Source organism: Mustelus asterias, chromosome 4, assembly GCF_964213995.1.
Source record: "Mustelus asterias chromosome 4, sMusAst1.hap1.1, whole genome shotgun sequence".
NCBI lineage: Eukaryota > Metazoa > Chordata > Chondrichthyes > Carcharhiniformes > Triakidae > Mustelus > Mustelus asterias.
In genome coordinates this window covers 618,583-635,916 of record NC_135804.1, presented here as the reverse complement: position 1 = coordinate 635,916, position 17,334 = coordinate 618,583, and the positions used below count along the sequence as shown (strand labels likewise).

At 46.8% G+C, this 17,334-nt stretch overlaps 1 protein-coding gene across 10 annotated transcripts in view; it reads right to left on the bottom strand.

Annotated features, from left to right (window-relative positions):
• The window catches only part of cbfa2t3 (CBFA2/RUNX1 partner transcriptional co-repressor 3), a 198,972-nt gene that overhangs the window by 161,622 nt on the left and 20,016 nt on the right, over nt 1–17,334 (bottom strand). Inside the window, exon 1 of one of the 10 annotated variants that reach the window (XM_078210470.1) lies at nt 8,603–8,621. The exons of the other annotated variants lie outside the window; for them this stretch is intronic. Within the exon in view, the coding sequence (XP_078066596.1) occupies nt 8,603–8,615 (13 nt within the window). The 5' untranslated portion in view covers nt 8,616–8,621. Of the gene's footprint in view, nt 1–8,602; nt 8,622–17,334 lie in introns of those variants that run through there. 10 annotated transcript variants of the gene reach the window in all.

Here is a 17,334-nt window from a genome sequence, read left to right as displayed (position 1 = left end):
TGTCCGGCCTGTGGCTTCCGTCCCCGCGTCCGGATCCTGAGTCAGCAGCGGGGTTCCGGACGCGGGAGTGTTTTCGGTAGCAGGGATCCCGTTCCGCCCCACTGGCTGCGGGCCAGATGTTAGCCCACTGCGGGCTGGATGTGGCCCGCGGGCTGTAGTTCGGAGACCCCTGGTATAAAGGGTCAACAGTGGTATATTTCTTACTTGTGCACAGGATTGACACTGTCCCACTTTTTCTTCAATCTGAGCATCCAGATCCAGACACCAAAAATAACTATGTGCTAATTCCTTCATCGGGACTGTACCAGGATGTCTTTCATGTAGTTGTTCAAGAATCTTTCACGCAGACTAGAAAGAATGATCACTCAGAGACCCCACAATAAACACCCATCCTGGATGGTCAACAGAGGCTTTCTTGATACATGTGGCTTCAAATCAGAATGCAGATCTTGCATTCCAGCTATCATTGTTTTCAATACCATATCCATCACCTTCCCCATCATGGGATCATTTCTGGTATGTCTCTGAATTTGAGAAGCTGTCACAGGAAAATTATCTTCTTGTGAAAAATAAAGAATATTAACAAAGCTAGTTGGTGGCCTCTGCTCAATAGGTAAAGGTAAGTGTGATAATGCAGCAGCATTAGCACGGCACTCTGATACTTTATATCGTAAGAATGTGCAGTTAAGATCAATGACCATCTTTGTAATCGACTAGCAGCTAACAACAGAATGCATTTATATGACTCCAGAATCGTAGTTAAGAGTTGATCAGTCAATAATGTAAAATGACGACCATATAAACAATGATCAGACCCCGGTAGGCAAAAGATTATGCAAATCACTTCCTTTTCTAGCTGAGCATTAGATTCAGCACTAGTCAGAATACACAAAGCAAAAACTATTGGTTATTCCAAAAAGCAATCTTTTAAATCAAAAAGGCCTTTATGAGTAACAGTGGGCAGCATTAGCTGTGATTCAGCAGCAACATTCATCCGTAACTATGCTTGTGAAAGATCAGTCTTGCTGATAACCCAGCAAACAAATCTTCAGTTAAAGGAAGCGGATATGGATCCGCGCACAACACTGGATTTATGGTTGTTTTAAAATCACCACAAATATGAACTGAACCTTCTGATTTCATGACAGGTACGATGGGGGTAGCCCAGTCACTCACTGTAACCAGCTCTAACACACCAGTGTGAACAAGTCATACTAATTCTTCTTTGACTTTGGGACGAACTACATATGGCACCAATCTTGCTTTGAGATTGTTTGGTTGACTATTAGGTTTTAAGGAAATATTAAAGTCTCCCCCCACTAAAATATATACCAGAGAGAAGGAAAGATGGTAAGTGGGGGAAAAGATAAGCAAGGAAGTTAAGGGTAACACCGAGGCATACCATATTGCAAAGACCAGGGGCACACTGCAAGATTGGGAAGCTTTTAAAGAGCAACAAAGGGTCACTAAAAAAATAATAAAAAGAGCAAAAGTAAATTATGAAAGAAAATTAACGCAAAGTATAATAATGGACAGTAAAATCTTCTATAAAAATAAAAAGAGGAAGAGAGTAGCTAAAGTGAGTGTTGGTTGCTTGGAAGATGAGGCTGGGGGGTTAATGGTGGTGACGGCTGAAATGGCTGAGACACTAAATCAATACCAGCACCAGTATCAGCTGCCATCCTAATATGTTGTCCACTTTGGAATCACCCAGAATCGATATGATTCAGTTGAAGCTCTTCATCATTTTTCTGGACATTCTCCTCTTCAGAGTCATAATTATTTTGTTCCATGTTGTAAATTATTTTTGTAGAAGGCACCTTGTTCTTCTTCTTGAAGATACCCACATGCTTCTTCTGAATATTCTTTTCCAGGCAAGCTGGTCTAGCCCAACAAGCTTTTACTATGTGACCCATTTTGCCACAATTCTTGCATTGACTATTCTTGCTCCAGCATTCCCTGAATACATAGAAACATAGAAAAACTACAGCACAAAACAGGCCCTTCGGCCCCACAAGTTGTGCCGAACATATCCCTACCTTTTAGGCCTACCTATAACCCTCCATCCTATTAAGTGCCATGTACTCATCCAGGAGTTTCTTAAAAGACCCTATTGAGTTTGCCTCCACCACCACTGACGGCAGCTGATTCCACTCGCCCACTACCCTCTGTGTGAAAAACTTCCCCCTAACACTTCCCCTGTACCTACTCCCCAGCACCTTAAACCTGTGTCCTCTCGTAGCAGCCATTTCCACCCTGGGAAAAAGCCTCTAAGAGTCCAACCCATTCTATACCTCTCAACATCTTATACACCTCTATTAGGTCTCCTCTCATCCTACGTCTCTCCAAGGAGAAAAGACCGAGGTCCCTCAGCCTATCCTCATAAGGCATGCTCCTCAACCCAGGCAACATCCTTGTAAATCTCCTCTGCAGCCTTTCTATGGCTTCCACATCCTTCCTGTAATGAGGCGACCAGAACTGAGCACAGTACTTCAAGTGGGGTCTGACGAGGGTCTTATATAGCTGCATCATTATCCCCGGACTCCTAAACTCAATCCCTCGATTGATAAAGGCCAGCACACCATACGCCTTCTTAACCACCTCCTCCACCTGCGGGGCCGATTTTAGAGTCCTATGGACCCGGACCCCAAGGTCCTTCTGATCCTTTACAGTACTAAGAGTCTTTCCCTTTATTTTGTACTCCTTCATCCCATTTGACCTGCCAAAATGGACCACAACGCATTTATCTGGGTTGAAGTCCATCTGCCACTTCTCCGCCCAGTCTTGCATCCTATCTATGTCCCTCTGTAACTTCTGACATCCCTCCAGACTATCCACAACCTCACCAACCTTCGTGTCGTCAGCAAACTTACCAACCCATCCCTCCACTTCCTCATCCAGGTCATTTATGAAAATGACAAACAGCAACGGTCCCAGAACAGATCTCTGGGGCACACCACTGGTGACCGACCTCCATTTAGAAAAAGACCCATCTATACACACTCTCTGCCTCCTTTGGGCAAGTCAGTTCTGGATCCACAGGGCAGCAGCCCCTTGGATCCCTTGCCCTCTCACTTTTTCGAGAAGCCTTGCACTGGGGACCTTATCAAACGCCTTGCTAAAATCCATATAAACCACATCTGCCGCTTTCCCTTCGTCAATGTGTTTAGTCACATTTTCGAAGAACTCCACCAGGCTCGTAAGGCACGATCTGCCTTTGACAAAGCCATGCTGAGTATTCTTGAGCATACTAAACCTCTCTAAATGCTCATAAATCTTGTCCCTCAGGATCTTCTCCATCAGCTTACCAACCACTGAGGTTAGATTCACTGGTCGGTAATTTCCTGGGCTATCCCTATTCCCCTTCTTGAAAATAGGAACCACATCCGCAATCCTCCAATCCTCCGGCACCTCTCCCGTCTCCATCGACGACGCAAAGATCATCGCCAGAGGCTCTGCAATCTCTTCCCTCGCCTCCCACAGTAACCTGGGGTACATCCCATCCGGACCCGGCGACTTATCTATCTTGATGCCATTCAAAGATTTGAGCACAACCTCTTTGTTAAAGTCCACATATTCAATCTTTTCAGTCCACCGCAAGCCCGCAGTACATCCACCCAGGTCCTTCTCCTCTGTGAAAACCGAGGCAAAATACTCATTAAGCACCTCTGCCATTTCTACTGGTTCCGTACAGATTTTGCCGCCTTCACCGTTTATAGGCCCTATTCCTTCACGTCTCATCCTTTTACTCTTCACATATTTATAGAACGCCTTTGGGTTTTCCTTAATCCTACCTGCCAAGGCCTTCTCGTGACCCCTTCTGGCTCTCCTAATTTCCTTCTTTAGTCCCTTCCTACAAGCCGTATACTCATCTAGATCCCTATCATCGCCAAGCTCTCTGAACCTTTTGTATGCTTTCCTTTTCTTCTCGACTAGGTCCCGCACAGATGGAGCAGATGTTGGCACATCTGTGACTAGCTTGTTGCTGTTTTGATTTCTTAAGAGCAGTTCCCAACTTGTGGATCTTCATTCCTGCAACAAATTGTGAAGCCTCTTTAGCAGCCAGTTCCTTTGACACTGAGATTTCAATTGCTGGCTTTAAAGTCAGAACATGTTCAGTAAGCAATCTTCTTTGCATAGCCTCATTTTGGAGACCACAAACTAGACGATCGCAAAGAGAATCTTCTAATGACTCACCAAACTCATATTGTTGTGCCAATTTTTTTTAAGTTGCCACAAACTGAGCAATGTTTTCACCTTCCACTTGATTTCTTTGGTGGCACCTGAACTGTTTCAGTGGCTCTGCGGAGTAATGCTCTTCAAGGATCTTTGTCAAGTCATTGTAAGTTTTGGTTCCTGGCTTCGCTGGATGAATCAAAGTCTGGAGCAAATAAAAGATTTCACTTCCTATTGTCATGAGAAAAACCTGTACAAGCAACTGGTTTTCAATTTTATTCGCTTGTACGAAGTACTGAAAATGCTCTGCATCGGAACACTGATTAATTTTCTTTAATGAAAGATCCCATGGATCCTAATTGACCCAGCATTTCTCTTGCAGGTACCAGCAACTAGAGACTGTTCAGTATATTTTTCTTTATTGTCTTCCTGGTACTCACCTTTTCCGCTGGAGACCCTTAACTTGGTGTATTTTTTTTTCAAATGGCCCCAGCCGTACAGCAAAGCATCCATTTTTTCAAATATGCCGGATACTGCCTGGAATCTCACCCTTCTCCGATCGGAAAAACCCTGTTATAAAACTAGAGGGCATAGGTTTAAGGTGAGAGGGGAGAGATACAAAAGTGTCCAGAGGGGTGAGTGTCTGGAACAAGCTGCCAGAGGTAGTAGTAGAGGCGGGTACAATTGTGTCTTTTAAAAAGCATTTAGACAGTTACATGGGTAAGATGGGTATAGAGGGATATGGGCCAAACGCAGGCAATTGGGACTAGCTTAGGGGTTTTAAAAAGGACTGCAAGTTGGGCCAAAGGGCCTGTTTCCATGCTGCAAACCTCTATGGGTCTATAAAACTACAAAGAGTGCTTTTCTTTCTTATTTGAGACTTCCTTCAGTGTCACTTCAGTGTTTTAAAAGGGCGGCACGGTGCCACAGTGGTTAGCACTGCTGCCTCACAGTGCCAGGGACCCAGGTTCAATTCCGGCCTTGGGTGGAGTTTGCACATTCTCCTCGTGTCTGCGTGGGTTTCCTCTGGGTACTCCAGTTTCCTCCCACAGTCCGAAGATGTGTAGGTTTGGTGGATTGGCCAAGTTAAATTGCCCTTTAGTATCCAGGCATGTGCAGATTAGATGGATTAGCCAAGATCAATATGCGGGATTACAGGGATAGGATGGGAGGGGGAGCCTAGGTGGAGTGTTCTTTTGGAGGGTCAGTGCAGCCTCGATGGGCCAAATGGCCTCTTTTGTACTATAGGGATTCTGTGGATTGTCCAGTAGATTCTGTGCATAATCCTGTTGTTGATTTTCTCTAGTCTTCTAATATTCGAAGGATGTGGACCCACAATGTTTGTTCTTCTACTCAGAATCTTTTCTTGATGTTGTCGATGAGATAAAATCCTGACTCATCGTCGATTTTCTTTTTGTCCCAACCACGTTCAAGATTGTGGATTTGAAACAAAAGAAAAATCATGTGGTTTGCATGCGTAGATTCAAACTAACTCACAACAAGTTTATTCTAGGAGCTGCTGCCCGTACACAGGGCAAACTGAAAATAAAACCTGTGCAACACCCCAACGACATCACCATCAAATCATGTGACCAGCACTTAAAGTAATCATGCAACCATGAAATATGAAACAGGTAGTGATGAGAGTGCTGTATCGAGTGGCAGGGCACAGGTGCTGGCAGTTCCAGTGTAACCCAGCTTGAACATACAAGTGTGGGTCTTTGTTGTGCTTGGATTATGAGCTGCTTTATTAAATAAATACAAACATGAAGTTCCTCTTGGATTGTCCATGACTCTCTGTGGATGCTCCCTCAGAGCAGTCCTACATATTGTCTGGATTACAGAAGCAGAGCCTCAGTCTTGAAGGATCCCCACATCCCTGGACCAAACCAGCCTACCCCCAGGAGACTAAATATCAGGGATGTCCACATAACCTGTTCTATTTATCAAAGGGAGGTGGGCCAAATCACTCTGTACACTGGTGCAGCAGTGAGAAGGTACCACAATGAGAGGCAGAATGTGAATGTGGCGTACTGCTGCCCTCTGCTGATGGTAATGGGTAGTATCCCTTGGGTTTCACTTGAGTAACTTTTCCCAATTTTCAATCGCTGTGTTCAGCTGCTCTCACCAGAAGAAAGTAAGAACTGATTTGGAGAGTAACTGCAGCCAGGGGTGGCACAGCGACACAGTGGTTCACACTGCTGCCTCACAGTGCCTGGGACCCGAGTTCAATTCTGGCCTTGGGTGACTGTGTGGAGTTTGCACATTCTCCTCATGTCTGCGTGGGTTTCCTCTGCAATAATTACCACTAAAGGCGCGCTAATCCAATTTAAGAACATAAGAACATAAGAAATAGGAGCAGGAATAGGCCATCTAGCCCCTCGAGCTTGCCCCGCCATTTCAATAAGATCATGGCTGATCTGAAGTGGATCAGTTCCACTTACCCGCCTGATCCCCATAACCCCTAATTCCCTTACCGATCAGGAATCCATCTATCCATGATTTAAACATATTCAACAAGGTAGCCTCCACCACTTCAGTGGGCAGAGAATTCCAGAGATTCACCACCCTCTGAGAGAAGAAGTTCCTCCTCAACTCTGTCCTAAACTGACCCCCCTTTATTTTGAGGCTGTGCCCTCTAGTTCTAGCTTCCTTTCTAAGTGGAAAGAATCTCTCCACCTCTACCCTAGCCAGCCCCTTCATTATCTTATAGGTCTGTATAAGATCCCCCCTCAGCCTTCTAAACTCCAACGAATACAAACCCAATCTGCTCAGTCTCTCCTCATAATCAACACCCCTCATCTCTGGTATCAACCTGGTGAACCTTCTCTGCACTCCCTCCAAGGCCAATATATCCTTCCGCAAATAAAGGGACCAATCCTGCACCAGTATTCCAGCTGCAGCCTCACCAATGCCCTGTACAGATGCAGCAAGACATCTCTGCTTTTATATTCTATCCCCCTTGCGATATAGGCCAACATCCCATTTGCCTTCTTGATCACCTGTTGCACCTGCAGACTGGGTTTTTGCGTCTCATGCACAAGGACCCCCAGGTCCCTCTGCACAGCAGCATGTTGTAATTTCTTTCCATTTAGATAATAATATACCTGCACTTGCCCTATCTCCTTGAATGTTATTAAAGTTCAAGTGCTCATCCAAATATTTTTTGAAGGTTGTAAGGTTTCCGGCCTCCCATGCCTTCACATGCAGAGCATTCCAGATTCCCACCACCCTCTGTACACTGCCTAATCCCCACCCTCCCTCTGTACACTGCCCAATCCCCACCCTCCCTCTGTACACTGCCTAATCCCCACCCCATCACCCTCCCTCTGTACCCTGCAAATCCCCACCCTCCCTCTGTACACTGCCTAATCCCCATCCTCCCTCTGTACACTGCCTAATCCCCACCCTCCCTCTGTACACTGCCCAATCCCCACCCTCCCTCTGTACACTGCCTAATCCCCACCCCATCACCCTCCCTCTGTACCCTGCAAATCCCCACCCTCCCTCTGTACACTGCCTAATCCCCATCCTCCCTCTGTACACTGCCTAATCCCCACCCTCCCTCTGTACACTGCCCAATCCCCACCCTCCCTCTGTACACTGCCTAATCCCCACCCCATCACCCTCCCTCTGTACCCTGCAAATCCCCACCCTCCCTCTGTACACTGCCTAATCCCCACCCCATCACCTTCCCTCTGTACCCTGCAAATCCCCACCCTCCCTCTGTACACTGCCTAATCCCCACCCTCCCTCTGTACACTGCCCAATCCCCACCCTCCCTCTGTACACTGCCCAATCCCCACCCTCCCTCTGTACACTGCCCAATCCCCACCCTCCCTCTGTACACTGCCCAATCCCCACCCTCCCTCTGTACACTGCCCAATCCCCACCCTCCCTCTGTACACTGCCCAATCCCCACCCTCCCTCTGTACACTGCCCAATCCCCACCCTCCCTCTGTACACTGCCCAATCCCCACCCTCCCTCTGTACACTGCCCAATCCCCACCCTCCCTCTGTACACTGCCCAATCCCCACCCTCCCTCTGTACACTGCCTAATCCCCACCCCATCACCCTCCCTCTGTACCCTGCCCAATCCCCACCCTCCCTCTGTACACTGCCCAATCCCCACCCTCCCTCTGTACACTGCCCAATCCCCACCCCCATCAATTAGTGTAAATGCAAGAAGCATACTCGGAACAAACTAACAAAGGGCAACCAGAGATCGCTGCAAGTGCGAGAGGAGAGCAAGTGCATTTTAAAAGAGTTACTTCAGGGTTGCTGAGTTACTGATGCACTAAGAGGCCTCAGGCTCCAGCCGGTTAAGGGCATTGATGGAAAAATAAGAATGGACTAAGTTTACAGTGCACAGTGATCCCAGGAGAGAAAGCACGTGGAAATGACAAATGACGGGGCTGAACTCACCCATGACTCCCATCACAGCTGTCAGCAACCACCATCACGGCTGGAGTTAAAAGGCACTTGGTGAGGTACCAGTGAGTGACGTGTCAGCTGTCAGTATCAGCGTGTGGTTCTCCTGACTCAGAGCCAGATGGTTCACTCTCAAACAGAGACCGATACCTCTCTGCAGCAAGCTCTGAGGGAGTGCTGCACTGTCTTTTAGATGCCCTCTCAGGAGGACATTATGGAATTATTTGGTGTGCAGACCAATAATTATCCCCCAACCAACATCACTCAAAAAACAATTGATCTGGGCAAAGTACTATGACTGTTTGTGGGGTCTTGCTATGCATAAATTGGCTGACATGCTACCTACAGATACGAACTCTATCACATTGCAGGAAACTGCACAGAAATCAGCACAGGAGAGAAATCTAACCTTGTTTAAACTTCCAAATACCTCCCTCCCCCTCCCCACTACCCCCTCCCCGCTGCCGCCTCACTCACAGCGACGCTCTGCTGGAGCTGAAAGCTCCTACCATGGGGAGCAATGTGTGACTCAGATACACATTGCTATTTCTCACAGTACAGCGCCCCTCATTCCACAGGTAGGGTGGGGAGATGGTGGAATGTGAACAGATTCACTCCAATTGTACACAGTTCGTGTGGCTGATATTTTCAACACAAAGGCAGTGATAACAGACAGAACCAGCGGGGAGGGGGAAGAGGAGGCAGCTGCTGAATCTGATAACCCTAATTGTCCCATCAGAGTTTGCCAGTTTAATTATAGATAACAGACAGTAACTTCACATGAAGAAAGGGAAGCAAGGTCAATCATTCAGCACAAGAGAGAGCAGCAGTGTTATCAGTGGAAGCAAAGAACAGAGACATACACTTATTACCGACATGTCCTTCAGGGAAGTACTGCACAGAGGCAGAGAAACAGCAAGCAACACATCAGAGACAAGGCTCTGAGAGTTATGAGTTTGAAGTTTGGGTTGAGTGTTCAGGGTGGATATGAATATTGCAAGCAGCAATTGACAAAGGCAGCTGGATTAAATATACTGCACTCCACAGGAGGGTTTCAAACTCAATTCTACCTCAATTCAACTGCATGGAAAATTTCAAAACAAGTTAAAGGGAGAAGAACTCCGGAGACGTTATTAATGGTGGTGTTAGGATTCAAAAAGGTACAAAAACTAACATAAGGGCACTTTACCTAAATGCTCGTAACATTCGAAACAAGGTAAATGAGTTGATGGCACAAATCATTGTGAACGAGTATGATTTGGTGGGCATTACAGAGACATGGTTGCAGGATGGTCACGACTGGGAGCTAAATATCCACGGGTATCAGACTGTTCGGAGGGACAGACAAGAAGATAAGGGAGGTGGTGTAGCTCTGATATTTAAGGATGATATCAGGGCGGTAGTGAGAGATGATATAGGTTCTATGGAGAAAAGGGTTGAATCCATTTGTATGGAAATTAAAAATAGTAAGGAGAAAAAGTCACAGATAGGCGTAGTCTATAGGCCACCAAATAACATCACGGTGGGGCGAGAAATAAACAAGGAAATAACTGATGCATGTAAAACTGGTACAGCAATTATCATGGGGGACTTCAATCTACCTGTCGATTGGTCAAACCAGGTCGGTCAAGGCAGCCTTGAGGAAGATTCATAGAATGTATCCGCGATAGCTTCCTTGAACAGTATGTAATGGAACCTACGAGGGAGCAAACTGTCCTAAATCTGGTCCTTGGAGAAGCGAAGGATGAGAGGTTACCTGATAGAGGTGTATAAGATGTTGAGAGGTATTAATAGAATGGATTCTCAGAGGCTTTTACCCAGGGCTGAAATGGTTGCCACAAGAGGTCACAGGTTTAGGGTGCTGGGGAGTAGGTACAGAGGAGATGTTAGGGGTAAGTTTTTCACTCAGAGGGTGGTGGGTGCGTGGAATCGGCTGCCGGTAGTGGTGGTGGAGGCAGATTCGATAGGGTCTTTTAAGAGACTTTTGGATAAGTTCATGGAAGTTAGTAAGGTAGAGGGTTATAGGTAAGCCTAGTAGGTAGGGATATGTTCGGCGCAACTTGTGGGCCGAAGGGCCTGTTTGTGCTGTAGCTTTTCTATGTTCTATGTTCTATGACAGGAATAATTAATGATCTTACAGTGAGGGATCCTCTCAGAAGGAGCGATCACAGTATGGTTGAATTTAAAATCCAATACCGGTGTCTTGTGCTTAAACAAAGGAGACTACAATGGGATGAGGGAGGAGCTGGCTAAGGTAGACTGGGAGCAAAATCTTTATGGTGGGACAATTGAAGAACAGTGGAAGACTTTCAAAGCGATTTTTCACAGTCATAAGGAAGGACTGTAGGAAAAGCGATAATCAGCCATGGATATCTAAGGAAATAAAGGAGGCTATCAAATTGGAAGAAAATGCATACAAAGTGGCAAAGATTAGTGGGAAACTAGAGGATTGGGAAACCTTTAAACGTCAACAGAAAGCCACGAAAAAAGTTATGAAGAAAGGTAAGATGGATTATGAGAGTAAGCTAGCTCAGAATATAAAAACAGATAGCAAAAGTTTCTACAAATATATAAAACGAAAAAGAGTGGCTAAAGTAAACATTGGTCCTTTCGAGGATGAGAAGGGGGATGTAATAACTGGAAATGAGAAAATGGCTGAGGCATTGAACAGGTATTTAGTGTTGAGGGCTATGGAGGACAGACAGGAAAGTAGAGTTGAGGCCACAGTCAGATCTGATCGAATGGTGAAGCAGGCTCGAGTGGCCAAATGGCCTCCTCCTGCTCCTCATTCTTGTGCTTCCGGAACCCGTTCATGACCTCAAGATGTCACATGGTATTTTACGGCCAATGAAGCAATTCTGAAACGTAGGAAACATGAAATGCAGTTTGTGATGAGCAAATTCCCGCAAAGAGCCACGACATCATTGACCAGATCATCGATTTCTCAGTGATTTTGGTTGAGGGACAAACATTAGTCAGGACACAGGTCTCCTGCTCTTTGCTGAATACGACAACAAGATCTTTTACATCAACCTGGGAGGACAGAGAGGACTTGGATAAAACATCTGAAAAACAGGGCAGCACTCCCTCAGTACTGACCCTGACAGTGCAGCACTCCCTCAGTAATGACCCTCTGACAGTGCAGCACTCCCTCAGTACTGACCCTCTAACAGTGCAGCACTCCCTCAGTACTGACCCTCTGACAGTGCGGCACTCCCTCAGTACTGACCCTCTGACAGTGCAGCACTCTCTCTGTACTGACCCTCTGACAGTGCGGCACTCCCTCAGTACTAACCCTCTGACAGTGCAGCACTCCCTCAGTACTGACCCTCTGACAGTGCGGCACTCCCTCAGTACTGACCCTCTGACAGTGCAGCACTCTCTCTGTACTGACCCTCTGACAGTGCCGCACTCCCTCAGTACTGACCCTCTGACAGTGCGGCACTCCCTCAGTACTAACCCTCTGACAGTGCGGCACTCCCTCAGCACTGACCCTCTGACAGTGCGGCACTCCCTCAGCACTGACCCTCTGACAGTGCAGCACTCCCTCAGCACTGACCCTCTGACAGTGTGGCACTCCCACAGTACTAACCCTCTGACAGTGCGGCACTCCCTCAGCACTGACCCTCTGACAGTGCAGCACTCCCTCAGTACTGACCCTCTGACAGTGCAGCACTCCCTCAGTACTGACCCTCTGACAGTGCGGCGCTCCCTCAGTACTGACCCTCTGACAGTGCAGCACTCCCTCAGTACTGACCCTCTGACAGTGCAGCACTCCCTCAGCACTGACCCTCTGACAGCGCAGCACTCCCTCAGTCCTGACCCTCTGACAGTGCAGCACTCCCTCAGCACTGACCCTCTGACAGCGCAGCACTCCCTCAGTCCTGACCCTCTGACAGTGCGGCACTCCCTCAGTACTGACCCTCTGACAGTGCGGCACTCCCTCAGTACTGACCCTCTGACAGTGCGGTACTCCCTCAGTACTGACCCTCTGACAGTGCGGCACTCCCTCAGTACTGACCCTCTGACAGTGCAGCACTCCCTCAGTACTGACCTTCTAACAGTGCGGCACTCCCTCAGTACTGACCTTCTAACAGTGCGGCACTCCCTCAGTACTGACCCTCTGACAGTGCGGCACTCCCTCAGTACTGACCCTCTGACAGTGCAGCACTCCCTCAGTACTGACCCTCTGACAGTGCAGCACTCCCTCAGTACTGACCCTCTGACAGTGCAGCACTCCCTCAGTACTGACCCTCTGACAGTGCAGCACTCCCTCAGTACTGACCCTCTGACAGTGCAGCACTCCCTCAGTACTGACCCTCTGACAGTGCAGCACTCCCTCAGTACTGCACTGAGGTGGGCCACAGTGCTCCCATGTGGGATTCAAAATATCACATAATCGAACAACAATACAAGATCTTTGACGTTAAGCTACAATTGGGTGGGATGGAAGGCGGAGGAGAGATGGGGACTGGCAAAAGCAGAAAAATTCTGAGTGAAATGAGTGGGAGAGGAATACGTGAGAATGGAAACTAAATATCTGCTCCGCCCCCTACCCCTTCATTCACCAGTACACACAAACTCTCACCTTTGTTAGAAAGTGAATCTATTCCTTGTCAAATAGGCCAGCGAGTGCTAACTTAGAGAGGCAGCTTTTCCGTACACACTCTGCTTTCTGCTGATAACAGCTCAGGCTCTGTCTGCTTCTGGCAGATAAAAGCTGAGCTCTGGCATTAACCATCCCCTATCTGTCTTCCGCAGTCAATATTAATACAGGTTGACAAAGACAAGCTTCTGATAATATAACTAAAGAACCTGCGCGGTATTCTGTGGAGTTTATTAATATTCCTGGCGGTTCCTAAACCCGTCCAACTCAGGCCCTTTCATACTGCTGTTTCCCTTCAATGATTGTCTCACTTGTTTCATTTAAACAAAAATGTTTTAAGGGGTTTGTTTTGTGGCACTGCATTAGCTGCCTGTGATGTAAGCATTACTCCTGTCTAGCACCTGAACACCAATCAAGTATCTGTCTTTCTTTAAACTCATTCCTTAAGATGTTCTAATTGTTAAACTAACACTCCCAAAGTGAATCTGTTTGGATTACAGTCAACCTGAACAAACAGGACAGAGAAAGAGACCTGGTGAGATGGAGCGATGAGAGGGGTTACTGAGTGGTCACTAAACATAAGCCATGGGGCATTCCAGGAGTAAGAAGTTTAACAACACCAGGTTAAAGTCCAACAGGTTTATTTGGTAGCAAAAGCCACACAAGCTTTCGGAGCTCCAAGCCCCTTCTTCAGGTGAGTGGGAATTCTGTTCACAAACAGGGCATATAAAGACACAAACTCAATTTAGACCATAAGACCATAAGACATAGGAGCGGAAGTAAGGCCATTCGGCCCATCGAGTCCACTCCACCATTCAATCATGGTTGATTTCAACTCCATTTACCCGCTCTCTCCCCATAGCCCTTAATTCCTCGAGAAATCAAGAATTTATCAATTTCTGTCTTGAAGACGCTCAACGTCTCGGCCTCCACAGCCCTCTGTGGCAATGAATTCCACAGACCTACCACTCTCTGGCTGAAGAAATTTCTCCTCATCTCTGTTCTAAAGTGACTCCCTTTTATTCTAAGGCTGTGCCCCCGCGTCCTAGTCTCCCCTGCTAATGGAAACAACTTCCCTACATCCATCCTATCTAAGCCGTTCATTATCTTGTAAGTTTCTATCAGATCTCCCCTCAACCTCCTAAACTCCAATGAATATAATCCCACGATCCTCAGACGTTCATCGTATGTCAGGCCTACCATTCCTGGGATCATCCGTGTGAATCTCCGCTGGACCCGCTCCAGTGCCAGTATGTCCTTCCTGAGGTGTGGGGCCCAAAATTGCTCACAGTACTCCAAATGGGGCCTAACCAGTGCTTTATAAAGCCTCAGAAGTACATCCCTGCTTTTGTATTCCAAGCCTCTTGAGATAAATGACAACATTACATTTGCTTTCTTAATTACGGACTCAACCTGCAAGTTTACCTTTAGAGAATCCTGGACTAGGACTCCCAAGTCCCTTTGCACTTTAGCATTATGAATTTTGTCACCGTTTAGAAAATAGTCCATGCCTCTATTCTTTTTTCCAAAGTGCACGACCTCGCACTTGCCCACGTTGAATTTCATCAGCCACTTCTTGGACCACTCTCCTAAACTGTCTAAATCTTTCTGCAGCCTCCCCACCTCCTCAATACTACCTGCCCCTTCACCTATCTTTGTATCATCGGCAAACTTGGCCAGAATGCCCCCAGTCCCGTCATCTAGATCGTTAATATATAAAGAGAACAGCTGTGGCCCCAACACTGAACCCTGCGGGACACCACTTGTCACCGGTTGCCATTCTGAGAAAGAACCTTTTATCCCAACTCTCTGCCTTCTGTCTGACAGCCAATCGTCAATCCATGTTAGTACCTTGCCTCGAATACCATGGGCCCTTATTTTACTCAGCAGTCTCCCGTGAGGCACCTTGTCAAAGGCCTTTTGGAAGTCAAGATAGATAACATCCATTGGCTCTCCTTGGTCTAACCTATTTGTTATCTCTTCAAAGAACTCTAACAGGTTTGTCAGGCACGACCTCCCCTTACTAAATCCATGCTGACTTGTCCTAATCCGACCCTGCACTTCCAAGAATTTAGAAATCTCATCCTTAACGATGGATTCTAGAATTTTGCCAACAACTGAGGTTAGGCTAATTGGCCTATAATTTTCCATCTTTTTTCTTGTTCCCTTCTTGAACAGTGGGGTTACAACAGCGATTTTCCAATCCTCTGGGACTTTCCCTGACTCCAGTGACTTTTGAAAGATCATAACTAACGCCTCCACTATTTCTTCAGCTATCTCCTTTAGAACTCTAGGATGTAGCCCATCTGGGCCCGGAGATTTATCAATTTTCAGACCTTTTAGTTTCTCTAGCACTTTCTCCTTTGTGATGGCAACCATATTCAACTCTGCCCCCTGACTTTCCTGAATTGTTGGGATATTACTCATGTCTTCTACTGTGAAGACTGACGCAAAGTACTTATTAAGTTCCTCAGCTATTTCCTTGTCTCCCATCACTAGATATTTACATTTACATGAATAATGGTTGGAATGCGAATACTTACAGCTAATCAAGTCTTTAAGATACAAACAACATGAGTGGAGCGGTCACGGGCATTCGGCCTCTGATATTCGGGTAAGCGTTCTCCAAGGCAGCCTTCACGACACACGACGGCGCAGAGTCGCTGAGCAGAAACTGATAGCCAAGTTCCGCACACATGAGGACGGCCTAAACCGGGATATTGGGTTCATTTATTGGGACCTCTGCTGTTTGTGATTTATATAAACGATCTGGAAGAAGGTGTAACTGGGGTGATCAGTAAGTTTGCGGACGACACAAAATTGGCAGGACTTGCAGATAGTGAGGAACATTGTCAGAAGCTACAGAAGGATATAGATAGGCTGGAAATTTGGGCAAAGAAATGGCAGATGGAGTTCAATCCAGATAAATGCGAAGTGATGCATTTTGGTAGAAATAATGTAGGGAGGAGCTATACGATAAATGGCAGAACCATAAAGGGTGTAGATACGCAGAGGGGCCTGGGTGTGCAAGTCCACAGATCCTTGAAGGTGACGTCACAGGTGGAGAAGGTGGTGAAGAAGGCATATGGCATGCTTGCCTTTATAGGACGGGGCATGGAGTATAAAAGTTGGGGTCTGATGTTGCAGATGTATAGAACGTTGGTTCGGCCGCATTTGGAATACTGCGTCCAGTTCTGGTCGCCACACTACCAGAAGGACGTGGAGGCTTTGGAGAGAGTACAGAGAAGGTTTACCAGGATGTTGCCTGGTATGGAGGGGCTTAGTTATGAGGAGAGATTGGGTAAACTGGGGTTGTTCTCCCTGGAAAGACGGAGGATGAGGGGAGACTTAATAGAGGTGTATAAAATTATGAAAGGCATAGATAGGGTGAACGGTGGGAAGCTTTTCCCCAGGTCGGTGGTGACGTTCACGAGGGGTCATAGGTTCAAGGTGAAGCAGGGGAGGTTTAACACAGATATCAGAGGACATATTTTACACAGAGGGTGGTGGGGGCCTGGAATGCGCTGCCAGGCAAGGTGGTGGAGGCGGACACACTGGGAACGTTTAAGACTTATCTAGACAGCCATATGAACGGAGTGGGAATGGAGGGATACAAAAGAATGGTCTTGTTTGGACCAGGGAGCGGCACGGGCTTGGAGGGCCGAAGGGCCTGTTCCTGTGCTGTATTGTTCTTTGTTCTTTATTTGTAACCCCTACAGCTTGCCTGGACCTGCAGAGTTTCACTGGCTGTCTTGTCTGGAGACAATACACATATTTGTAGCCTGTCTTGATGCTCTCTCCACTCATGTTGTTTGTATCTTAAAGACTTGATTTGCTGTAAGTATTCGCATTCCAACCATTATTCATGTAAATTGAGTTTGTGTCTTTTTATGCCCTGTTTGTGAACAGAATTCCCACTCACCTGAAGAAGGGGCTTGGAGCTCCGAAAGCTTGTGTGGCTTTTGCTACCAAATAAACCTGTTGGACTTTAACCTGGTGTTGTTAAACTTCTTACTGTGTTTACCCCAGTCCAACGCCGGCATCTCCACAACATGCATTCCAGGAGTACAGTGAGCGTTAATCAGGACGGCAAGTTGCTCCAAAGACAGAAATTGAAATG